Genomic DNA, 26571 nt, shown 5'->3' with positions numbered 1-26571 from the left:
ATTATACTGGGCACTGGTGAGGCCACACCAGCAATATTGTATACAGCTTTAGTCACCTTATCAGGAAGGATGTTCTTGCTACAGAGGGGCTGACATTTGAAAAGAGATTGCAGTGATTACAAGCCTAACCAACACAGTTTAGAAGAAATGGAGGGAAGGATCTCACAGAAACCTATGAAATTCTAACAGGACTAAACAGGTTACACGTAGAAGGAAATGTTCCTAACAGAACTGGGGATCACTTTAAGCAAAGGGGACAAACGTTTTACAACTCAGATAAGAACTTTCTTCACCCAGTGAGTGGTGAACCTGTGGAATTCATTACTGCAGAATGTGGTTGAGGCCAAACATCATGTGTTTTCAAGGAGGTAGATATTAGTCTTGTGGCTAAAGGGATCACAGATCAAAGGGGTTTGGGCAGGATTAGGACATTGTTCTCGATGATCAAACATGATCATATTAAATGGCAGAGCAAGCTTGAGAGGCCAAATGCCCTACTCCTCTTCCTATCTTCTATGTTTCTATGACAGGTGGATAGGGTTGGAATGTGATCATCAGGTTTGGTCATAGGCTACTTGGGTGGTGGAAGTTAGGTCAGACTGAAGAGATAGTAGAATGTTTTAAGGGGTTAGTCGGTGGCAGCAATCAGATCTACTTGGTGAGTTGAGGGTTCTGCTCAAGCTGGTCAAATGAGACCAAGAGGGTATCAGATGGGCGAGGGGTGGGGAGCAGGAGAGGCTAGGTCTGCTTGTGAAAGTAGTCAGGTCAAGCCATTGAGTTTGGCATGGTGGTGAATGTGTCCTACTTGGAGAGGGTCAGCAATAGTTGGGGGGAGGGGTTTGTGGTTTCTGTTGTTACCAAGGAATTATCCATTTAGCATTTACTGGCTAACTACAAATATAAATAGCAAACTATATTCAAATTTCAAAAAGGCATATTAATTTTGATTGGCCAAGGCAATCAGACCTACTGAGTTTTTCCAGCACTTTGTTTTTATTCAGATTTACAGTTCTGCAGTATTTCATTTTTAATAGTAGTTACCTATCATTCATATGAAACATGGGCTGAATGTATATATGTTCTTTCTATCTGCAAAGATCAACGCCTTGATTTAAAATTTAATCAAGGCTTGGCAATTTACTATCAATTATCATTCAACTTGTGCATTCTAATGGCAACACCTCTACCACTCAGTACTCTCTTCTTATAAAGCATAAAATGGTTATTTCTCCCATCCATTGACATTTCTCAAATTGTCCTGATGAATGCAAGATTAAAAGCTTCAATAAAATGTGTGACTTTTTCAGCAACACTCAAGTTCTGTACTGGCAAACAACTACAGAGGTTAGACCTGTAAAACTGTCCAAACTGTCCGACTTGAGTTTGGAGACTTTTCCAGCATTTAGTAAGGAATGGAGAATTACCAATGGAACTTACTTAGTTAAAACTTCCTGGCAATTACCAGGAGCTCAGTACTTTAGGGTACCTGTGGCGTCTCGGCCTTAAATTTGGTTTTCAATGATCTGGAGACTGGAAAAATTTGGCTTCTGCATTATCAAGTTTAAAATCTCGTCATCTATTGACAATATTGAAATGTTTTGAGCTTGAATTGTTTTTTACATAATCAAATAGATTTGTAATCAAACTAACTAATCAAATTGTCATACAGCCTATTCAGTTTACACAGGACTTTGATCCATAATTTTCAATCATTATACTTCAATTCACTTCTCATTGCTACCATTCAATTAAACAGTTGTCTATTGCATTCTTTCAGACTATTCAAATTCTGGTATTCTAGCACTGGCAGGAATTTTCCTTTTGGGATCAAATTAAATTCCCAGCACCAGGTTCAACTTAGATGGTACTGGAAGACAGCCTAATTATCTTCACTTGGCTAAGAACTGCTTGAGGTCACGGAGCTCTTTCACTCTCCACCAGGTTTTCTCAAAAGTATCTCAAGCCAGAAGGTTTTTGACAAATAACACTGCCACTGATAGGAAATTCTGAAGACAGCCCATGTTGGGCCCTGAAATTCCAGTTTCCTTGTTTGAGGTTTCTCAGGAATTTGAATAACAAGAATGATGTCAAGGTTGAGTGTCTGGTGCTGGAAAAGCATGGCTGGGCAGGCAGCATCTGAGGAGCAGGGGAATCAACGTTTCGGGAATCTAATTCCTGATGAAGGGCTTATACCCGAAATGTCGATTTTCCTGTTCCTCGGATGCTGCCTGACTGGCTGTGCTTTTCTAGCACCACAATCTCGACTTTGATCTCCAGCATCTGCAGTCCTCACTTTTCCCTCCACAACAAGAATGATGCTATTCCTGAACCTGTGCCTTTTAAAAGTTATATTCCTACTTAGCCAGGAACAGGCTGGAAGAATCACACTTTTCAAAATCCAGATCAAAGAATCATTATCACACGCAGCTCACAAGCTGACAAGCACAATAAAGTACAACATGACCATCGCAAGTCTTACAACCGTTCCCAAGATCAGACAAAGCTTTTACTCAAAAATTTAGTAACTTGGTTTTATACTGCTAATAAACTTCCATATGATAAATCATATTGATAAATTCAGATTATTTAATGTGTTGCAAAACAGGAGGCTCTTGCAAACAATACAAACCACTAACATTAAAATATTAAAAGTACTTGAGTTAAAATGCTTCACCGAGATTAAATATTGTAAATATCCTATCTTACTTTATAATGGAATAACTAAAAATTCTGTAATTAGAATATTTAGACAATGGAATTACGGATAGCATTTTATACATACAATAAAAACAAGATAACCCAAAAGAAAATGTAGGACCACTCAAGGACAAAGGAAGGAACTTCTGCTTGGAGGCAGAGAATGTGGGTGAGATCCTAAATAAGTACCTTGCATCAGTATTCACTGAGGAGAAAGATATGGAGGATAGTGAAATTTGGATGGACATGCTAACAGCACTTTGAGATCAAGAAAGATGGGGCATTGGGTCTCTTGAAGCGCATTAAGGTGAATAAGACCCCACGTTCCGATGGCATCTATTCCAGGTTATTAAGAGAGCCAAGAGAAAGGATTGCTGGGCCCTTGACCACGACCTTTGTATCCTCATTAGCCACTGGAGAGGCCCTAGAGGACTGGCGAGTGGCTAACGTTGTTTGCCTGTTCAAGAAGGGAAATAGGGACAACACAGGAATCTATGGACCGGTGAGTTTCATATCAATAATTGGGAGGCTAATGGAGAGAATTCTTAGGGATAGAACTTACACACATGTGAAAAAGTGTGGCCTAATTAGGGACAGTCAGCATGCTTTGTGCAGGGCAGGTCATGTCTTACTAACTTGATTGAATTTTTCAAGATGAAAAAGTGATTGATGAGGGTAGAGCATCGGATGTTGTCCACATGGATTTTACTAAGGCTTTCAACAATGTCGCTCATGGTAGGGTCATCCAGAAAGTTAATATGCATGGGATCCACAGTGACTTGGCCATGTGGATTCAAAATTGGCTTGTCCATAGAAAGCAAACAGTAGTGGTGAAAGGGTATTTTTCAGGCTGAAGGTCAGTGACTAGTGGTGTTCTGCAGGAATCTGTACTGGGACCTTCGCTGTTTGTAATATATATAAATGATTTGGATGAAAATGTACATAGATGGGTTAGTAAATTTGCATCAGATCCAAACATTGGAGGAGTTGTGGATACAGCAGGATATAGATCAGTTGCAGATATGATCAAAGAAATGGCAGATGGACTTTAATCCATATAAGTGTGAAGTGCTTCACTTTGGGAGATCAAGTGTTAAGGAAAATATACAGTTAATGTCAGGATCTTGAACAGCATCAATGTAGAGATGGATCATGCAGTTCAAATCCATAGGTCCCTGAAAGTAGTGTCACAAGTAGATAGGTGGTACAGGAATCAGGATGTCATGTTGCAGCTTATAAGAATTCAGTCAGGCCACACAAAGTATTGTGTTCAATTCTGGTTGCCACATTACAGGAAGAATGTGGAGGCTTTGGAGAGGGTGCAGAATAAGTTTACCGGATGCTGCCTGCGTTAAAGGGTATCAGCTATAAGAAGAGTCTAGAAAACTCAGGTAGTTTTCTCTGGAGCGGCGGAGGCTGAGGGGAGATTTGATAGAAGTTTATAAAATTATGAGATGCATAGATAGGGTTGATGGTCAGAATCCTTTTCCCAGAGTTGAAATGTCTAAAACAAGCAAGCATACATTTAAGGTGAGAGGGGGAAAGGCAACACGAGGGGAGAATTCTTTACTGAGAGTGATAGGAGTCTGGAATGCCCTCTCGGGGTGGTGACACAGGCAGATATGACGGGGTGTTTAAGAAACTTTTAGATAAGCACATGAATATGCAAGGAATAGAGGTACATGGACCAAGGGCAGGCAGAAGGGATTAGTTTAATTTGGCGTCATATTCTGCACAACATCATGGGCCGAAGGGCCTGCCTCTGTGCTGTGCTGTTTTATATTCTTTGTATCAAAAGACCATCACATATACAGCATTATATATTCCAGAATTTTACAACACAAGTACTGCTTGTGAATGTTCAGACAAAAACACTGTACACATTAATAAAAAATGAATAACAGCATTGTTTTTATTTCAGAAATGATTAACCTATTCCATAGCATTAGCTTTCAAAGCATACCTTTCATATTTTGACTGTACTCCTGAAAGTTTGATGGCAAAGGAGGAAAAGAATAATATCCTCCAACCACAGACTTTTCCAGAAAATCTTTCTTATGTTGTGATTTTGCCCACTGAATAAATCTTCTAACTGTAGTGTCAATTGTGTATGGTCTTCTTTTGTGATAACCTGCATCCAACATTTTTCACAAATTATTTAAAGTGGTATTTGGGATTGAAAAACCCAATAAATTTCTTTTTTCAATCAACCACTAGTTTTAATTTGCATATTCATGTGAAGTTCAAAATTGTGTTAATATGAACATTGGGGTAAAGGAGAGCCCGAATTAGTTTATTTAACTAGCCAATAAAATTGTGCACAAGAAAACAATATTCTCTTTGTGATGAATCAATTATACACACTAGGTTTCATCATTGATGGACACCAACAATGTTCACAATTAAAAATTAATTTCGATAAAATTAAGATATTCATTGGTAAGCACATGAAAGAACCAATCAATAGGAACACAATATGATCAAAGTGCAGCCAATACAAACATTTACCAAAATACATGCCCACTAAAATCATGACAACATGCAACAATGACCTCATTGCATTGAATATCTTTTACATGATATTCTGCACATATTCCATCTGAAAGTATTTAAGAGGTTTCTTTCATATTTGTTCATGGGTATCACTGGCTAGGCCAACACTTATTGCCTATCCCAAATTGCCTACAGGGCAGTTAAGAATCAACCATATTGATGTGGGTCTGGAGTCACATATAGGCAGATTTCCTTCCTTAAAGGACACTATAGAATATTCCTGACAACTAATAGGTAGCTAATGGTTGTTTTTAGGGTGAGATTTTTAATCCAAATTATATTGAATTCAAGTTTCACGATCTCCAATGGATACACTTGTATCGATATTCCCAGTTTAGGGTTCTAGATTACTACACCACTTCCTCCATTATCTCAGTAAAACTTGGATAAAGAAAGCGGTTTGAAAATGAAGGACAATCAATCCTAACTTCGTTTTCTGGAGTTCTGTGCTTGAAGGCAGACTGATATACAGCACTACAACCTGCACATGATGGCCTGAGTGTCCTCCTTCTGTGCAAAAACCTGTTTGTGGTTATATGGAAAAATGTAAGGAGGTAGTTCTGAATCACCACAGCCAGAATTGGAATCAAACCCCGTGTTTTTGCCACCAATTTGATATGTACAACTCATTCAGGGAACTATACCAACAGACCTCAACCAAGGAATTCAGGACTGATGAGCTAACATACACTTTTACTCACATGTTATAGCCTGGAACTATGGATAATGATGGCAGAGGCATGATCTTGCCGCCTGCCATTGCCACTTATTGGAAAGATTTACAAGTTCAAAGTCATCCTGTTTGGCCATGGCTTAGCCATCAAATCATGCAGAAAGCCATGAACTTGGAGCTTCTGGCTCCATTTGATACACTGCTTGGGCAATTGCAACAATCATGCTGCAGTAATTCAAGAATGTCATCCAATTGACTTCATTTACAGGTCATTCATTATCCAAGAATGCACATTAAGAATTATGTCTTCCAGCAATTATGACACTAATTGTATTCTTGTCAGCGAAGCAACTGTAATCAGGCAAAACATACCAGAAACACTTATCATAACTAGGAATGGAAAATGTCTCTTTGGAGCTGCCACATTCATTCACTATATTGTAAGTATGCAAAAACATGCTCTAGGATGCCCAAGAGTACCTTTATTTTGATTGGGGAGAGAGAGATGCTAGTCTACTAGCAGAATTCAACTCTCTCATATATAACATATATTCGAATATGGACACATACTTTAGTGCTCCTTATGGTGACAACAATTACCTCATTGCGAAGCATTCATGCCATACTTTTTTACTCATTCACAGGATGACAGCATCGCTGGCTTACCCATCCCTAATTGCCCAGAGATCAGTTAAGAGTCGACCACATTGCTGTGGGGTCTACAGTCACATGTAAGGCCAGTTCATGTAAGAATATCAGATTTCCTTCCCTAAAGGGCATTAGTGAACTAGATGGGTTTTTCCTGACAATCAATAATAGCTTCTTGGTCATCATTAAACTCTTAGATCCAGACTTATTTTATTGAATTCAAATTCTACCATCTGCCATGGCAGGATTCAAACCTAAGTCTGCGGAATATTACCTGTGTCTCTGGATTAACAGGCTAGCAATAATACCAATAGGCCATCGCCTCCCCTTACTGTGAAGGTATAACATAAGCTTCAGTGTATGGATGTGAAGGTACAGGAGCTCCTTCAATAAAATTGTATTCTCTTTCTGACCTATATCACAGAGTTGTAGTCTATGAGCCTGGCAAAAAGAGTGAGTGGTGGCCATGTGAATGTGGTAACAGAAGGAAGATGGTGGCATGACTCTGATTGTTAGAGGAGTTGGTACACTCATTAATGCTGATTAACAATTAACTGTTGTGCTTTCGTCTTTAAACAAAGTACACCATTTTAAAATTAGGGGGTTCCGCTTATAAAACAGAAATTAGGACGTTTTTTTTCCTGAGGGTTTTTGAAGCTGTTTGCTGCAGAAGGTAGTGGTGGGGTCCTCAAATATTTTCAAGGCAAAAGTTTAGATAGGTGCTTGTTAGACAAGAGAATCAAAGGTTATAATGGTAGTTGGGAATGTGGATTTCGGAACACAAACAGATTTACTGTTATCACATTGAAAGGGGAGCAGAATCAAGGGGTCAAATAGTCTACTGGTCCTAGTCATAAGTAAGTAATAAACACAAGTAGATTGAACAACATGAAGTACAGATTTGTTTGGCTTTATTTACCTGTGATATAAATCTGAGTCTCACTGGATGAAGTCAAATATGCAATACTGCATCCATCATGGAAGTTATTTCTGACAACCCTCATTTGGTTACAGACTAAGAAACTCACTAAAAGAAGAGTTACAGGTGGTAAACAATTGGTATAAACCTTAGATATATGATAGAATAAAGATTAAAGACAAACATTCAAGAAACTATATTTCTCAGTTTTAAATTACAAAGAACAACTTCACATCCTTACAATTAGAGTCATAATCTATCAGATTATTCTAGTTTGAATGACATGCAATGTACACAGTTTACTACAGACTGTTCTTAAACTTTATTACATTCTCTTTTATAAATTGCTTTATGATATCACAAGATACTGAGGAGTTTATGGCCTGAGTTTCCACTTGATTATGTTGGGAGAGCAACTCCCCCAGTATGGGTGATAGAGATCACAAATGTAAAACTCAAATTGCATTTCTGGTTTCCACAATCCCTTGTGCTTGTATAAAAAAACATCCCATCAGAAAAAAAGTCCCTGCTCTGAAGAAAGGTGCTTATATGGCACTTTTCACAACCACAGGACATTCCAAAGTACTTTAAAAGCAATTAAATACTTTTAAATGGTATACAATGTTGTCATTCATGAATTGGAACAGGCATTTTACACATAGCAAGCTCTGACAAACAGCTGTATGATAATGGCTGAAAAATGTGTTGCTGGAAAAGCGCAGCAGGTCAGGCAGCATCCAAGGAGCAGGAGAATTGACGTTTCGGGCATAAGACCTTCCTGAAGAAGGGCTTATGCCTGAAATGTCGATTCCCCTGCTCCTTGGATGCTGCCTGACCTGCTGCGCTTTTCCAGCAACACATTTTTCAGCTCTGATCTCCAGCATCTGCAGTCCTCGCTTTCTCCTAGCTGTATGATAATAACCATATAGTACGCTGCATGTCACATTAACTGGTGGTTAAACATTGGATACAGGATTAAATACAGGACATGAGGGATAACTCCTTTGTTCTTTTTCTGAAATACTGTCAATTTTTTTTTATGTTCACCTGAAACAATGTAACACCCAATTAAAAGAAGGCACCTTAGATTCTAGAGCACTCTTCCAGCATTGCACTGAAGTAATCAATATTGGATTTATATTTCTAATGGGCAAAAGCTCTACTTACATCATGAGTGATTAAAAAGGTTAAGAACAACATAAAGTTAATAAGAATTAAATTATGATTGAGAACAACACAAATGCAAAACAGCTATTGAGAGTCCAGATTTAGGTATGACTGAATTCAATGTGATGGGGCAAAAACAATCATTGTAAATTAGGCAAATCTGTCAATTATTTAAAATAACAGATGATCAGTGATAGGTTTTCAAAGAGTTTAGCACAATAGACAATCAATTTATACCAAAAGAGATAAGAGCTCCACTTGCCAGAAAGGACAGCCATGGCTAATGAAGCGGCAACATAGAACTAAAGAGAAAATGTGGAAATATGTGAAGAAAAATAAAGAAGAGAATCTACTCTATGGGAAAAATGCAAAGGATATCAGATCTACAAAATGGAACATGGAAAGAAATTGTCGGGGGTCAAAAGGAACAAAAATCATCAAAATCACATTAGGAAAGAAGAGGTAGTCAGGTTAATATGGGCCCCAAGAAACTGACAGAAGTGATGTTGTCAATGAAAATAAGGAAGAAGCATATGTACATATTGAATAATGACTGTGTGTTAGGATTTATAATTGGGGAAGAATGGAATATGCTAGAATTCCAAAGAAACTAGTATTGATTTAGCAACAAGGATTTCCCAAAATTAATACATGCAAAACAATAGTAATACAGAAAGTAACATACTAAAAACGGGTAAACCTCTGACATCAGATGGTTCCACTTTACTGTTTTAAAGGAAATGAGAGCACTGCAATGTCCTCACTATAATCTTCAATGTTGTCTTAATTTGGAAAATATTCATTTAGATTGGAAAATTGTCTTTATTACTTCCAACAAAAGAAGGGTGTAGCGGAAACCAGGGAACTGTCCGCTAATTAGATAAACATCTGTGTTGGATAATTCTAGATCTATAATTAAGGATAGGCTAATTAAACGCATTGCTAACTTTCAGCTGGTGAGAAAGCCAATGTGGATTAGTAGAAAATTGCCTATACCTGACAATTACAATTGAATTCTTTCAAGAGACAACACAAGGGCTAGATAGGGTAATTCTGTAGTGTAGTGTAATTCATATGGATGCCTTGAGTGCATTTGATAAAATCCCAGAAAAGAGAGCGCTAGCTAAGTAAAGCATGAAATACTGACTTAGTTAGGAAATTGACAGAGTGGCAAGAGACAAAGATTAAGAATAATAGGAAGTTACTTTATTTGGCAGAATGTACTTAGTGGTGTCCCACAATGATATGTACTAAGTTCTCAACTATTCATTACATCTATCAAAAACTAAAATGATGGCGTGGAAAACCACACACAACTTTGCTGATGACACAAAGATCAGCAGCAATGCAAGTGCATAGATCATAGAATCCCTACAGTGTTGAAGATGGCCATTTGACTCATTAAGTCCATACTGACCCTCCAAACAGCATCCCACCCAGACCCAACCCCACTACCCTATTCCTGTAGCCCTGCATTTCCTGTGGCTAATCCACCTAAGCCTGCGAATCCTTGAACACAATGGGCAAGTTAGCATGGGCAATTTAACATGGCCAATTCACCTCATCTCCAGATTGTGGGAGGAAACCGGAGCACCCAGAGGAAACCCACACAGATACAGGGAGAATGTGCAAACTCCACACAAGCAGCCACCCAAGATTGGAATTGAACCCGGATCCCTGAAACTGTTAGGAAGCAGTGCTCACCACTGAGCTACCATATCACCTCGATGGAAATAAAGAAGTCCAAGGTGATAGCAATAGATTAAGTGAATGGGCAAAACTGACAAATGGAGGAGATTTGGTTGGACATAAAAATAGTAGAATAGAGGACTTTCTAAAAGATGAAAAGCTGGAGATAGTGAATGTCCAACAAGAATTGGAAATCTTTAAAATGACATTATCAAGTGTCACGTTGAAGGATCATAACCCGAGATCACCTATGAATATGTTGAATGTATTAATTACAACATTTGCTTTTCAGATATAGGAAATACATCCAAAGAAATGGCAGGATGCAAGTTGTGAATAACTGTCTCAAAGACCTGGGTGAATTATCTTCAACCTTGATGGAAACGTTGGAATGTCATACTTGTCAGTGTCAAAGAAGATTCGATGAGAATGATTTCAAAAGAGGGAAACGCACAGCAAACTGGACTACAACCTTCTGTATGTTTTCTCAGACTGTGAACATGATGGGAGAAAGAAATGTTGGGGTGTTCTTTCCCCTTTCAAGATTACAAAAGAACAAAGATTAAAAATTGATTCCATGTATAGTGTGTGTTTGCTTGTGGGCAAAGATGTGTGCTGTGAAGGTCATAGCTGTGAATATCCTCAGTCATCCCTGTGCTGCAGATAAAATAGTTCTCTCACTCTGGTGAAACTGCAGTCAAAAGGAAACATCACAACAACCTTTGACCTGTAAAGCCAAGCAAAATGAACTGTTCACCGATCTACATAAATGCTAATTGTCTACTCTTCATAGAATTCTTAGATTGACCTGAACTTCTAAACAAAACATTTATCTTGTTTGCACTTGACTCTCATTCTAATTTGTGTTTGTGTGTTGCGTTATAATCTTTTCTTGCACTTTTCTGACCTGCAAATAGGCTAAAAGGGAAAGGATACAGGGTTGTGAATGCAGTGTAAAAATCAGATTCCTGGAAAACGAAATATACTAAAATGGGCCTCCACACAATCAGATGAAAATTTAGCCAAAATATTCAGGATAAGTAGGGAAGTAAAGAATAGAGGAAGTTTGGCAGTGTTATCAATAAAAATATTACAGGCTGTGTGAAATATAAAGTTGAGGAATGCACTTATTTTGCTTGAATTAAGAAACAATAGTGGTATCATCACACTATCGTTTGCGTTCTATAGGCTACAAACTACTGGGAACAATCTAGAGGCACAAATTTGCAAGGCAATTACAGAAAGATAAAACTATAATGATCATAATGGGAAATTTTCATCACATTGTTATCGTTTGTAGATGAACGGTGTAAAGGCCAGAATGGGAAAGTGTTTCTACAGTTTTCAGGAGAATTTTTGAGATGAGTATTTATCTGGCCAAACAAGAAAGGAGACATAAAAAAGAAAAAAAGTAAGGGTCCTGGAAATCAGAAATTAAAATAGAAAATTCTGAAGAAGCTCAGCAGGTCTGATAGCATTTGTGCAGAGGGAAAATAAAGAGTTAATATTTCAAATCCAATAGGACTCTTCGGCAGAACACAAAGAAGGGGGCATCGCTGGATGTGATTGTAGAGAATGAAATGGGTCAAGTAAATTAACAACAGTAAGGAAACATTTACAGGGCAGTGATCATAGTATCATAAAGTTTAGGTTCGGCATAAAAAATTACCAGTAGCAATCTAGAACAAAAGTACTTAATTGAACGAGAGGATGAGGACAGATTTGTCAGAGGTAAACTGGAATCCAAGATTTGCAAGGTAAAAAAGGGACAGCAGATTGTCTTTAAAGAGTAGATTGATCAATATAGCTCAGGTACATTTCCAAAAAGGGAATGTCAAGTCATGTCACCAGTCTTACCAGATGACAGGTCTGTTCTCTCATTAAAGAGAGATGACTGGTGGTGATGTAGCTTGAGGGCCACCATACCTCAGGCAAGGGGAGTGGTTGAGAGGGAGAGTCATAGAGTTATACAGCATGGAGAAAGACCCTCCAGTCAAACTCATCCATGCCGAACAGATATCCTAAAATAAACCTAGTCCCATTTGCCAGCTTTTGGCCCATATCCCTCTAAACGCTTCCTATTCATATACCCATACAAAGAACAAAGAAAATTTACAGCCTTTCAATGCTCTTCATATGTTTCATTTGTACCAGCCTCCACCACTTCCTCTGGCAGCTCATTCCATAAATGCACCACCATCTGGGTGAAAAAGTTGCCCCTTTGCTCCCTTTTAAACTTTTCCCCTCTCACCTTAAACTTACGTCCTCTAGTTTTGAACTCCCCCACCCTAGGGAAAATACCTTATCTACTCAACCTATCGTGCCCATCATGATTTTTATAAACCTCTACAAAGTCACCCCTGAGCTACTGACGCTCTACGGAAAATAGTCCCAGCCTATTCAACCTCTCCCTATAGCTCAAACACTCTAACCCTGGCAACATCCTTGTAAATATTTTCTGACCCCTTTTAAGTTTGACAATTTCCTTACTATGGCAGGAAGACCAGAATTGCACACAATATTTTAAAAGTGGCCTACCAATGTCCTATACAGCTGCAACATGACCTCCCAACTCCTATACTCAATGCATTGACCAATAAAGGCAAGCATACCAAATGCCTTCTTCACTATCCTGTCTACCTACGACTCCACTTTCCTGCATGGTAAATAAAAACTAAAATAACTGTGGATACTGGAAATCAGAAACAAAAGCAGAAATTGCTGGAAAAACTCAGAAGATCTAAGGGCAGCTATGGAAAGAGGTTTCAGGTCCAGTGATCCATTCTCAGAACTGACCTCATTACAGCCTTTGTTCAACATGGACAAAAGAGATGTATTCCAGCAGTGACATGAGAGTGACAGCCCTTGACATTAAGGCTGCATTTGACTGAACATGGCATCAAGGAACCCGAGCAGAACTGGAATGAATAGGTATTGGGGGCAAATTCTCCGCTGGTTGGTGTCATAGCTGACACATAGGAAGATAGTTGTGGGTACTAGAGGTCAGTCATCTCAGCTCGAGGGCACCTCTGCAGGAGTTGCTCAGGATAGCATCCTAGGCCCAACAATCTTTAGCTGTTTTATCGATGACTTTCCCTACGTCATAAGGTCAGAAGTGGGGATATTCACCAATGATCATATAATTTTCAGAACCTTTTGCAACTCCTCAGATACTGAAGCAGTCCATGTTCAAATGCAACAAGGCCTGGACAATATCTAGGCTTGGACTGATAAGTGGCAAATACAGACGACACAAATACTAGGAAATGACAACCTTCAGTCAGAGACTATTTAAACACCACCCCTTGGCATTCAATGGTATTAGCATCACTGAATCCCCATTATCAATATCCTGCAGGGTCACCAGTGACCAAAACCTCAACCGATGAGTCAATTAAACACTAAGAGCATTGTGGGTCAACCTACAGCACTTCGGCTGCAGCAGCTCAAGAAGGCCTCTCACCACCACCATCAGGCAGCGAGGGATGAGCGGTAAATGTGTCCAGCCAGTGACACCCATGTTCCACAAGTGGATAAAAATTTGTCAGGTTGGAAGTTCAGCTGGTCAAATGGGATGGAAGGCTGCAAAGAATGTGAAAAAAGTAAAACTGAAGAGGATGGTAATAATTTGGACAATCCCATCATATTTAAAGATTGTGGATGAAATAAGAGTGGAAGAGGAGAACAGTTTTTTTCCAAGACTGGAATTCATAAAGACAATTTTGTAAGCTGATCAGAAGGAAGTAGTATGAGCACTCATAGAAACATATTAGAAGTTTAGTAAATAATAATGAAGTGGCATTTAAAAAAAAGGGAAACTTCTATATGGGTTTGTTTTCAGCAGGAGAAAACAACAGTGAGTTCTGATATCTGTGGAAAAAAATACATTAAGTAGCATTGTATATATAAAGTCAATGGACCTTGGGAGTATCACATGGCCATTTATCAAAATTGCATTTACCCTGGTAAATTACCATGTGTGGTTACAGTACAACTAAGAAATATTAAATTGTGACAAACTCTTCCAAGTTTGTACCTGGATGTAGTTGATTGTAGATGTCTGGTTGGGAAGTGCAATAAAGTTCCAGAATAAATGGCTTTGTGCTTGTTTGATCTATCATCTCAACAAACCGTCGAACCCAAAAAGCATCATCATCTTGTATGTACAAAACAAAATAAATATTTATCAACTTCACAAATGCCATTACTTCTGAAAGAATTAACTATTTTGTAGCACTTTCTTCATCCTTCAAATGATATCCATCTCTGACATACCAAGTTTAACCAAAAGTACATGGAAAATCATAACATTATATATTGACAATGCTGATCCTGTGCCAAGTTCCAGGATCCATTACTTTATGCCAACTATTTTGACTTAAAACCAAACTCTAAGATAAGCAAACACTCATCCCCTGGAGGAAATGATACCTCTATAAGGACAGTTGGAAAAGTATTCTAATGTGTATAAAATGCACAATACTCAAAGAATGCAGAATATTTTACAGTGATTCTTTTTCTTCATGTTGCATCCTGAACACATGTAGGAAGATAGTAAGGAGAATATAGCACTTATTTTGGAGGGAGAAGGTCTCACATACTGGAGGCACAGCACTGTTTAGCTAAAGGGGCCTCATTTGTGGGAGTCAAACCTAGACAGGAACATTCAATGTGTCAATATTAATCAAAGTGCAACACTTGCATTTTTGATCAAATGGCACCCTCACCAACAACTTCCCGGCAACATGGCTTTGCTGCAGAATAAAATAGTGTACAGTATCCAATTAGCTATCTGCTGTCATAGACTTACCTGGGTTATGCCCCACTGAAAATGTCTAACAATGCAATATACTGTATAATAATTTCAACTTTTGAATATTTAGATCATAGAATCTAAATCCTAGTTATGAGTTAGCTGACAAAACGAACAATAATTTCACAAAGCGAATAAAGCAAGTTCAAGCAAATAGTCTGCAAATGCCATTGTCCACTAAGTTAGAATGGAAGTCATATAGAAGTTATAGTAAGTAGGCTTATTGTGCAGACATTTTGGATGCCAAACTTAATGCAGTTTTTCATGCATTTGTTTGAAAAATCTTCTAAGAATTTTTTGTATGCATTTACCTGACAACCCAAAATCAATACTTGCTACCTCTATTTAAAGTTATTGTTCGTTGCTTAAATTTAATTTCTTGCAAGTCTGATACCCACATCTCAGTTTGCACACACTGACATTTATTCAATTATCACAGCCATACTAGCCACACATTTGCTGACACAGTTCCTCCTTTTGTGCAGAAGGTGTCACAAAACAGAATACAGCAAAAATTAACAAGAAAACAAATCACACTTGAACGCTTTCACCTTCGTTGAGGAGACTATGCAGGCAACTATTAAAAAGGTCATGGCAAGCAGCAAAGGTGAAACCATTAAAAATAAGGCGTTCTCAGTCCCAATCCTGTTCTTATATTCCTCCTTAGCCCTCATACCACAAAATACTTGATTTATATGCCACAGATAGTGCAAGTGTGCACCTCTAACTTTCTCTCCCGTCAGGCCAGTCAGCAGGAATTTTTTTTTAAAAATGGTGCTGAACGTATACCATAAATTGGTATCTTATATGTAGCCACCTGCTCAGATACTGACTCTGGGATCTTGTTTCACATTGGTAGTGTCCCTCCCTCTGGATGAGGAGGCCCAGGATCACATCCCAACTCTCTAGTGGTGTGCAATAGCATCTCTGAATACGTTGATTAGAAAATATCCAGACAGCGACTCTGCATATATCTTGTAAGATTTCTGCTGCAGGGGACTGAAAACAGCATTCTGATGAGTCAGGCTACAGGAGTTGGTACGAAGGATACAATATTTGGTGCTTTAGGAAGCCTGTTAGAAAGCATGTGTTCACCGTCAAGGAAAATGGATGGATTCAGGTCCAATTTGACACTGGGCTTTACACATAGCTTGGAGCTCCTCCTTTCCAAGACCAGCAGTGGCCAATTCTATTACAGTCAATTTGTTTACTTCCCTTGTTGCACAAACAGCTTCCACCAAAAGAATGAGTGTTTGCAGGGGAATTTAAACTTTTACAAGCTTGCTGCCTCACAGCGCCAGAGACCTGGGTTCAATTCCCGCCTCAGGTGACTGACTGTGTGGAGTTTGCACGTTCTCCCCGTAGTGTTAGGTAAGGGGTAAATGTAGGGGTATGGGTGGGTTGCGCTTTGGCGGGGCGGTGTGGACTTGTTGGGCCGAAGGGCCTGTTTCCACACTGTAAGTAATCTAATCTAATCTTTCTGCAATCATGAGCAGATTACTAGAATTGCTGAGGGGCCATTTCAAGAAGTAACAGTAGCTCCACGGTGCATAAGTCTACCTCCCGCAGGTCTTTCTTTCAGTTTTTTGGTGTTACCTGCAAACTCAGGCTACTGTGAATTGAAGTTCAGCCATCCACCAAGGCCATATGCAATGTCCTCAGTGAAAGTCAGCAGCTTTCCTCTCACCATGTTGTAGCTATCTGGGTAGCATTACATAAGAGGTGCAGCAACAGGCAAAGTTACAAGGAAGACATTTAAGAAGGCAATACTCAAGAGTGTTTAGATTACTTTTGCATGCACCATGTCACAAGTTGATTTATAAATTTAGTTTGGAATGTTTATTTTGTAGTGGTTTTTATTTTTGTGTTTCAGCCAGGAAGAAAATGTGAAGGCCAGTGAAAGTGCAAAAGTAAGCAGACTGAAACGTTTGGTGAAAGAGATTTGGATTCGCATTATACTCAAATGAGTTCTTCTGCTTGGGTAGAAAGAGGTTGTCACTCATTTCCTCCTCAACTACATCCACTTCCTTGTGCGGTTCTTTCTCAGTTTCTTGTCAGATAGTTTAGGGCTTGTACAGTCCCATCAATTTGGTAAAGTTGTGAAATATAGAGTGGAACACGTGACCTCGAGACCCACTCAACTGAGTATTTAGAATTCTCTTGAGGAGCTTCTCATCAGTGAAATCACTGTTTCAATGCGCCAATAGCCAGCTCTCTCAAATGTTGTGGGAGCACATCTGATTGTTTGCATACTTTGCACGTAGAGTAATAGAGATGTACAGCATGGAAACAGACCCTTCGGTCCAATTCGTCCATGCCTACCAGATCTCCCAAACCAATCTCGTCCTACTTACCAGCAACCAGCCCATATCCCTCCAAACCCTTCCTATTCATACACCCATCCAAATGCCTTTTAAATGCTGCAATTGTACCAGCCTCCACCACTTCCTCTGACAGTTCATTCCATAAACGTACCACCCTCTGTGTGAAAAGGATGCCCCTTAGGTCTCTTTTATATTTTTCCCCTCTCACCCTAAACCTATGTCCTCTAGTTCTGGACTCCCGCACCCCAGGGAAAAGATTTTGTCTATTTATCCTCATGATTTTGTAAACTTCTATGAGGTCACCCCTCAGCTTCCAATGCTCCAGGGAAAACAGCCCCAGCCTGTTCAGCGTCTTCCTATAGCTCAAATCCTCCAACCCTGGCAACATCCTTGTAAATCTTTCCTGAACCCTTTCAACTTTCACAACATCTTTTTGATAGGAGGGAGACCAGAATTGTACACAATATTTCAACAGTGGCCTAACCTGTACACCCGCAACATGACCTCCCAACTTCTGAACTCAATACTCTGGCCAATAAAGCAAAGCATACCAAATGCCTTCTTCACTATCCTATCTACCCGCGATTCCACTTTCAAGGAGCTATGAACCTGCACTCCAAGGTCTCTTTGTTCAGCAACACTCCCTAGGACCTTACCCATTAAGTGTATAAGTCCTGGCTAAGATTTGCTTTCCCAAAATGCAGCACCTCGCATTTATCTGAATTAAACTCCATCTGCCACTTCTCAGCCCATCGGCCCATTTGGTCCAGATCCTGTTGTAATCTGAGGTAATCCTCTTCGCTGTCCACTACACCTCCAATTTTGGTGTCATCTGCAAACTTACTAACTTTACCTCCTATGCTCGCATCCAAATCATTTATGTAAATAACAAAAAGTAGAGGACGCAGCCCCGAACCTTGTGGCACTCCACTGGTCACAGGCCTCCAGTCTGAAAAACAACCCTCCACCACCACCCTTTGTCTTCTACCTTTGAGCCAGTTTTGTATCCAAATGGCTAGTTCTCCCTGTATTCTGAGAGACCTAACTGTGCAAGTGTTGTAAACCAGAGTCATATGCCATGCACTCAGTAGATAGCACTTGTCACCTAGAAGCCATCCTTACATTTGTAGGTATGGGTGAAATACTGCTGTCACAGGAGATGGACAGCAATCCTGGATTGGAGGCATCATAACCCCTGCCAAGATGCAAGATATGGAGCTGCATGATGATTTACTATTGTTGCACACTTATTGGGCTTTCAGGAAGTAACATTTCTTTCATTTGTGATATGCAGCAAAGTTATATGAAGACAGATTGGATAACTAGTTCTTTTCTTAAAGCAGAGGAGACTGGGGAGGGACATGTTTGAGTTATACAAAATTTTAAGGGGTATAGACAGGGTAGACAAGTAGAAACATTTCCTCATGGTGGAAGGATCAATGACCAAGGGCCATAGATTAAGGATAAAGAGCAGAAAGTTTAAGCGGGGTTCTGAAGAAAACCTTTTTCACCAAAAGGGTGCTGGGAATCTGGAACCAATTGCCTGTAAGGATGGTAGAGACAAAATTCTTCTATAACTTAACATTTAGATGTACATTTGCAATGCAAAGGCATACAAGGCTATAGGCCATGTGCTGGAAAATGGTATTAGAATAATTAGATGGCTGTTTTTGACAGATGCAGACTCCTTCGGCCAAAGGGCCTTTCTCATGCTATAGACCTCTATGATCCTATGAGAATTAAAGGATCTCAAAACGAAAAGCTTCAAAGAAATCTGACTACCCCAATACCAACCACTGAAGAAATGTTTCCACAACTTACTCCGGCAAAGGTCCTCATTAACACCAATGTAAAGGGCGCACAGAGAGTGAAGCTCGATAAAAGTAGCAGATTCCTAACTTCATTCAGGATGCCATTTGGGAGATACAAATGGTTGTGCATTAAGTATCGTGTTTCTGCTGCTCCTGAAGAATATGTGGACAATTTGAGATCATGAATGATCTTCTAAGGATATGGGGTAAACCATTTAGGACTGAGATGAGGATAAATTTCTTCACCCAATGAGAGGTGAAGCTATGGAATTTTCTACCAAAGAAAGCTTTCAAGGGAAAAATATTGTATGATTTCAAGGAATTGGATACAGCACTTAGGACTAAAGAGATAAAAGGGTATGGGGGAAAAGTAGGACTGATCATAATGAATTGGAAGCAGACTCGAAGGAGCAAATGGCCCATTTCCTGCTCCTATTTTCTGTTACCTTTTGGAGTGGAACTTGTTGTAGATGACATACTACATCGTGGATACACAATGGAAGTCACCATTGCAGAATCTGATGACACTGTTGGGGAGAGTTCGTCGGATGAACTTGAAAAAGATGCAATTGAAGATGGACGAAATCAAGTACATACGTTATGAACTAACAGCGAAAAGACCTCACCTGGATCTGAGAAAGTGAGATCAATAAAGAGATGCAGTGTGCAACAGATGTGAAAGAAGTGCAATAATTTATTATATTTGTGAATTATTTAGTAAAGATCTGCCTAACTTGTCAACAAAATGTGAATTTTTGTGTAATCTCGCTGTTGAGGATGCAATGTTGTATTATGGCGCAGAACAAGTAAGAACTTTCACTGGAATCAAATGTCAACGCCTGCCTGAGGTACTATATTGGATTAGTGATGCTGGAAAAGCACAGCAGTTCAGGCAGCATCCAACGAGCAGCGAAATCGGCGTTTCGGGCAAAAGCCCTTCATCAGGAATAAAGGCTTTTACCCTGCGGTACTATATTGTCAATTATTAAGTTTCCTTGAAATGTCAGTGAGAAAACCCATCTGTCATAAATACAATGAGTTGAAACAAACAAAAACAAGAATTGCTGGAGAAATTCAGCAGGTCTGGGCAGCACGGTGGCACAGTGGTTAGCACTGCTGCCTCACAGCACCAGAGACTCGGATTCAATTCCCGCCTCAGGCAACTGACAGTGTGGAGTTTGCACATTCTCCCCGTGTCTGAGTGGGTTTCCTCAAGGTGCTCTGGTTTCCTCCCACAGTCCAAAAATGTGCAGGTTAGGTGAATTGGCCATGCTAAATTGCCCGTAGTGTTAGGTGTAGGGGAATGGATCTGGGTGGGTTGCTCTTCGGAGGGTCGGTGTGGACTTGTTGGGCCGAAGGGCCTGTTTCCACACTTTAAGTAATCTAATCTAATCTAACATCTGTGGAGAGAAAACACAGTTATTGTTTCAAGTCTAGTGACATTTCATCAGAACCGAAAGCAGTGGTGAAAAGGTGGTATTTATTCTGATGAGCAGGGTGGGGGACATACGAAAGGAGTGATTGGTTGTATTATTGGCAGTTCTAGTTGCATGTATTTGCATGTATTTGCACTATTATTTACAGTTAAGTTTTTTTTAATAAAAAAGGGGACATTTGGAAAAATGCGACTTTACGTAGTTAACTTTGGGCTCGCCATGGTCTTTTAACCTTTATCGTGCAGTAAATACCTTTGTGGATAGACTGTGGAAGCTATTAAACACACACCTCTTGCATTTTCAGAGATGATCAGCCAGCATACCTGGATTTTTAGGGTTACTTTGCTTGCTGTCTTGTTTCAAGGAGAATGCAGCTAGCGAGTTTTGAGAAGATTTGTAGCTCAGGTTGAGGTTCTGGATGTAGGTTTGCTCGCTGAACTGCAAGGTTCATTTCCAGATATTTCATCACCCTACAAGCTAACATCTTCAGTGGGCCTCCAGTCGAAGCACTGTTCATGATTCCTGCTTTCTGTGTTTCTTTGGGTTGGTGATGTCATTTCCTGTTCTTTTTCTCTCGTGGGGGGGGTAGATGGTGTCTAACTCGATGTGTTTGTTGATAGATTTCCGGTTGGAATGCCATTCTCATGCAATAAGTCCTATCAACAAACACATCGAGTTAGACTCCATCTACCACCCCCCCCTGAGAAAAAGAACCGGAAATGACATTGCCACAGGAAATGAAACACAAACAGAAATAGGAATCATGGACAGTGCATCGCCTGGAGGCCCAATGAAGATGTTACTTAGTAGGGTGACAAAATGACTGGAAATGAACCTTCCAGCTCAACGAGCAAACCTACATCCAGAATGCAGCTGATTATTATTGTGAAATTATCAAAATTAGTATGTTACAGTATCAATTTTATACAAGAAACAATGGAAATTTTTGAATTTTTAAAATGTCCCATCATACATACACAAATTTGTAGGCAGCTGTTGATGATCTTTATTTCACCTAAAAAGCACAGTCTAGTATTATAACAACAATTTGAATCATAAAGCTGGAGCAGGACAGCATGCACATTGCCAGCATTAATGTCATTACAATATATTATGGAAGTCCCTATACAGTCTCTATAGATCTTATCAGGCTACAATGTAAGGTATATTTTTAAATATGTGGAGGATGCAAATAAACAACAGTGAATCTTTTCAAATAAGCAATGTAAATACATTACCCTTCTTTCTGATTCTTTCACATCTGCCAACAAAAGTGACAAGGCCAATCACATCACAAACATAGGCATCCGGTAGAGTGTCCAATATATCTCTAAAATAAAATATGCTGCTTTATACTTAACAATAAAAATTATTAAATAGTTGACATAGTTTGTATTTCATCACGCATAGAGAATGTGAGCCAAATATCAATTATATCAATTTCAATGGTACAAAGTTTTCCATGACTTCAGTTCCTGACAAAATTTATGGCCATGACTATCTTAACAATAGTTATGGAGGACTTCAAGAATTTAAAATAAGTGATAAGACTCCAAATAAATGTTAAGAAAATTCTGAAAATACTTCATTACAGTTTTTGCAGCCTCTGGGTGACTTTTGCAACCTATAACAATAATTAAATTGTCCTTTTTGAAAAATAATATTAATTAAATACTTAAATCTAAATAATTCTCATCTATATATCATATTTAGAAGCTTTAAGTGCTTTTCACCCTCTTTGCTGTCATTTGCAGGTTACTCTTGATGTTTTAAAAAAATAACTTCAAGTTCAGGAGCACCTATTATTCTTAAGTTAACCTTGTGTCCCATTTTAATTATGCCATTTGTGCCCAAGATGTCATTAAATTATAGCATTAGCCAGAATTGCATAAGTAGGATTTCTTGACAAGTACTTTGCTAATATATGTGCTAGAAATTTTGGAAAACATTAAGATTGATAAGTCCCCAGGGCCAGACCAGATTTATCCTAGGCTGCTCCAGGAAACGAGAAAGGAGGTTGCTAAGCCGCTGGCAAGGATATTTGCCTCCTTACTCTCCATGGGAGTTGTACCGGAGGATTGGAAGGAGGCAAATGTTGTTCCACTTTTCAAGAAGTTTAACAGGAAATCCCTGGCAATTACAGACCAGTCAGTCTTATGTCTGTGGTCAGCAAAGTTTTGGAAAGAATTCTGAGGGATAGGATTTATGACTATTTGGCAAAGCATAGTGTGCTTAAAGGCAGTCAGCATGGCTTTGTGAGGGTGTCACAAATCTTATTGAGTTCTTTGAGGAAGTGTCAAGACAGATCGACGACGGTAGAGCAGTGGATGTGATGTATATGAATTTCAGCAAGGCATTTGATAGGGTTCTCCATGGTAGGCTCATTCATAAAGTCAGGAAGTATGGGATAAAGGAAGATTTGGCTATCTGGATTCAGAATTGGCTGGCTGACAGAAGGCAGACACTGGTTGTAGATGGAAAATATTCTGTCTGGAGAACAGTGTTGAGCGAGGTCCCACAGGGTTCTGTTCTTGGGCTCTGCTCTTTGTAGTTTTTATAAATGACTTGGATGAGGAGGTTGAGGGGTGGGTTAGTAAATCTGCAGATGACACAAAGGTTGGAGGTGCCGTCGATAGTATCGAGGGCTACTGCAGGTTGCATCATGACATAGACAGGATGCAGAGCTGGGCTGAGAAATGGCAGATGGAGTTCAACCTGGATAAATGCAAAGTGATACATTTTGGAAGGTCGAACTAGAATGCTGAATTAGGATTAAAGACAGGATTCTTGGCAGTGTGGAGGAACAGAGGGATCTGGGTGTGCAAGTGCACAGATCCCTCAAAGTTGCCAGCCAAGTGGATAGGGTGGAAAGCATATAGTGTTTTGGCTTTCATTAACAGGGGCCTCGAGTTTAAGAGCCGCGAGGTTTTGCTGCAGCTCTACAAATCCATGGTGAGACCACACTTGGAATACTGTGTCCAGTTCTGGTTGCCCTACTACAGGAAAGATACAGAGGCTTTGGAGAGGGTGCAAAGAAGGCTGCTTGGACTGGAAGGCTTGCCGTATGAAGAAAGGTTGAATAAGCTCGGACTTTTCTCTTTGGAGAGAAGGAGGAAGAGAGGAGACCTGATCGAGGTGTACAAAATAATGGGAGGAATAGATAGAGTCAATAGCCAGAGACTTTTTCCCCACGGCAGGATTGATTGGTACGGGAAGTCATAGTTCGAAGATATTAGGAGGAAGGTATAAAGGAGACATCAGAGAGTTGTTCTTTACACAGAGAGTTGTGAATGTATGGAATGCATTGCCAGTTGAAGTGGTGGAAGTGAAGTCATTGGGGACATTTAAGCAATTGCTGGACATACACATGGATAGCAGTGAGTTGAGGGGTGCTTACATTAAGTTACTATATTTTACATTCAGATTAAGTCTCGACACAACATCGTGAGCCTAAGGGCCTGTTCTGTGCTGTACTTTTCTATGTTCTATGTACAATCACATGTACTTCTTGGCTTGTCTTCTTACCTCTCTGCTCAATTAAACTGTAGGTTGGGAAGAAAGTGGGCTGAGTAAGCAAATCAGATAACCCAAGGGCTACTAACCAACATTGTAATGAGGGCAACTTAAAAAAAAGGAAAAAGAAGAATACAAACATGTCACTTAAGGGTTCAAAGGAGTGCATGAGGATCTTATAACAGCTTGGGAAAGAAGATACCTGGTCAGCGCCACTACTGCTTCACAGGTAACATGTGGGATTGTTACATTGTTGTTGGGAAACCAATTCTTGACAAATTATGGAAGGTCTAAAATGACAGAGTATAAAAATAAAAAGAATGAGTGATCATGCACAGCAGTGCTGAGTTGATGGGTTTACTCTCTGTCATAACGACATAAGTAGCCCTGTCTTCAATATCACAACCATTCAAATTGAGTCATTTTTTATTAAGAACAAGAACAATTGCTTTTTATATGATGAATCTATCTTATGTCCAAAATTGTGCTCAAATTGTGACAAAACTGCAAAGTACCTCAAGGAGCTGCAAGATGGAACTTTTTAAAAAATAATTTAAAATCACTTTTTCAGCTTTATAGAAGCAGCTTCCTTGAAAGAACTACGGTTTACAAATAAAGTTACTTTGGATAAATGTACATGTGTTATTTTCCCAGAGTTTCATGTTAATGCCTAGTGCAACTTGAAACCAAGCTGTATTAGTCAGGAAGAAACAGTTGATTATTGAAAGTTGTAAACATCATGTAAATTAAACTAGTAGGTAGAAATTAGAAAGTGTCATCAACATTGTCTATGCAAATTCAATGATGTTTTGGCCTTAAATTCTTAATTCATTGAAAATGCACTCTTTTATTCTTTAGTGAATACTTAAAGAATGATGTCTGTCTAGAATGCTAGAATAATCTCAATTAGGATTGTTAAGAAAACTAAAATTTCCATACACATTGAAAATAAACAGAACAAGCTGAAAGAACATTGATTAAAAATGTAAATTTATATATACATACAGAAAGGCGTTTTTTCCTCAGAGGAAATTTGATTGGTAGACACAGTAAACTGTACATTGTTGCAAACAGCAAGCTTGAGGATACAAATAGCTTAACTGTGTAAATTAGCCTTTGATAATCTAGGACCCCAATTTCATTTACATCACTTTCCAACATCATGTTTTCTTATTATCATAAGTAAAATGACAATCCTTTATGAACTTAAGCAACCTTTCACTTATCTAATATGCCTGGGGAAACAAGAAATACAATAAATAATTTCATATCAAAGACCAGACAACATGAGCAGTGCACAAGGAATAAAATTTACTTGAAGTAGTTGAGATTTCATTTCATGTGCATGATTTTAGGTTTCACTAAGATTCCAACAACCAGATTGCAGCTAATTAGGTCTTGAACAGACTTAGGGCAAGACCCCTACTCCCATTTAAGGGAGAAATCTTACATTGGAGAACTGTCAGCTATACTGTAGTCACAGCAGTCCCACAGAGCTGGGATTCCAGCTCGACTTCAATAAGATCTTTTCTGGAGATGGATGGGCAGCTCAGTTGAGAGGGTCTTCAGTAGGGCTAGACTAGTAGGTGCTCACAAGAAGTTGAGGGGAATGAAGGGAAGGTTTGAAGTGCAAGGTCTGGAGGGGATGAGGCGAGTACAATCTCGGAAGGGTATAGATATGGGGAGGCACCTAAAAAAAACACCATCCCCATTGTAATTTCCCTCCAGTAGCCCAAGACCTGGGAACTAACAGGCTTCAAATTTGGCTCTGGGTCTCCACTTGCTACAGGCTGATTTGCAGAGGGGTGTGAAAAGGCCTGGCTCAAAGACTGATAATTCATCCAACATCTGTTGCAAGTAAAATGGAAGTGAAGTCAGGAACTGGGCATATGTAGGCATTGGGAAAACTGCCCATGAAATTAAGATGAAGTTTATTCACCTTATTCTTTAATTGGTGTCCAGTAGTGTACCATAGGGAGCAGTACTGGGTCCCTCATTGTTTGTAATATATATCAATGATATAGAAGAAAATGTTGGGCGGCTGATGCCAAGTTTGTGGATGTCAAAAAGATTGATTGGGTGGCTGTCAGTGAGAAAGAAAATCTAGGTTACAGGAGGATAAAGACTGATTGGTCAGATGGGCAGATCAGTGACCAATGGAATTTAACATTGATAAGTGTGAGGTGATGCACTTTGTAAGAAGCAACAAGCCGAGGGAATACTCAACAAATGACAGGATGCCAGGAAGCTCAGAGGAACAGAGAGACCTTGAGGTGCTTGTTCATAGATCCTGGAAGGCAGCAGGAAGGCATAATAGTTATGAATGCA

At 39.3% G+C, this 26571-nt stretch overlaps 1 protein-coding gene across 1 annotated transcript in view; it reads right to left on the bottom strand.

Moving 5' to 3' along the window:
• LOC140481694 (RPA-related protein RADX-like) overlaps nt 1-26571 on the bottom strand; it is a 98371-nt gene that overhangs the window by 35178 nt on the left and 36622 nt on the right. Inside the window, exons 5-8 of the mRNA XM_072578269.1 lie at nt 21969-22060; nt 14383-14502; nt 7491-7598; nt 4661-4828 (exon numbers count right to left, since the gene is read on the bottom strand). Coding sequence (XP_072434370.1) covers nt 4661-4828; nt 7491-7598; nt 14383-14502; nt 21969-22060 — 488 coding nt within the window. The remainder of the gene's footprint in view (nt 1-4660; nt 4829-7490; nt 7599-14382; nt 14503-21968; nt 22061-26571) is intronic.

This window comes from Chiloscyllium punctatum, chromosome 9, assembly GCF_047496795.1.
Source record: "Chiloscyllium punctatum isolate Juve2018m chromosome 9, sChiPun1.3, whole genome shotgun sequence".
Lineage (NCBI taxonomy): Eukaryota > Metazoa > Chordata > Chondrichthyes > Orectolobiformes > Hemiscylliidae > Chiloscyllium > Chiloscyllium punctatum.
This window is presented reverse-complemented; position numbering and strand designations above follow the sequence as displayed.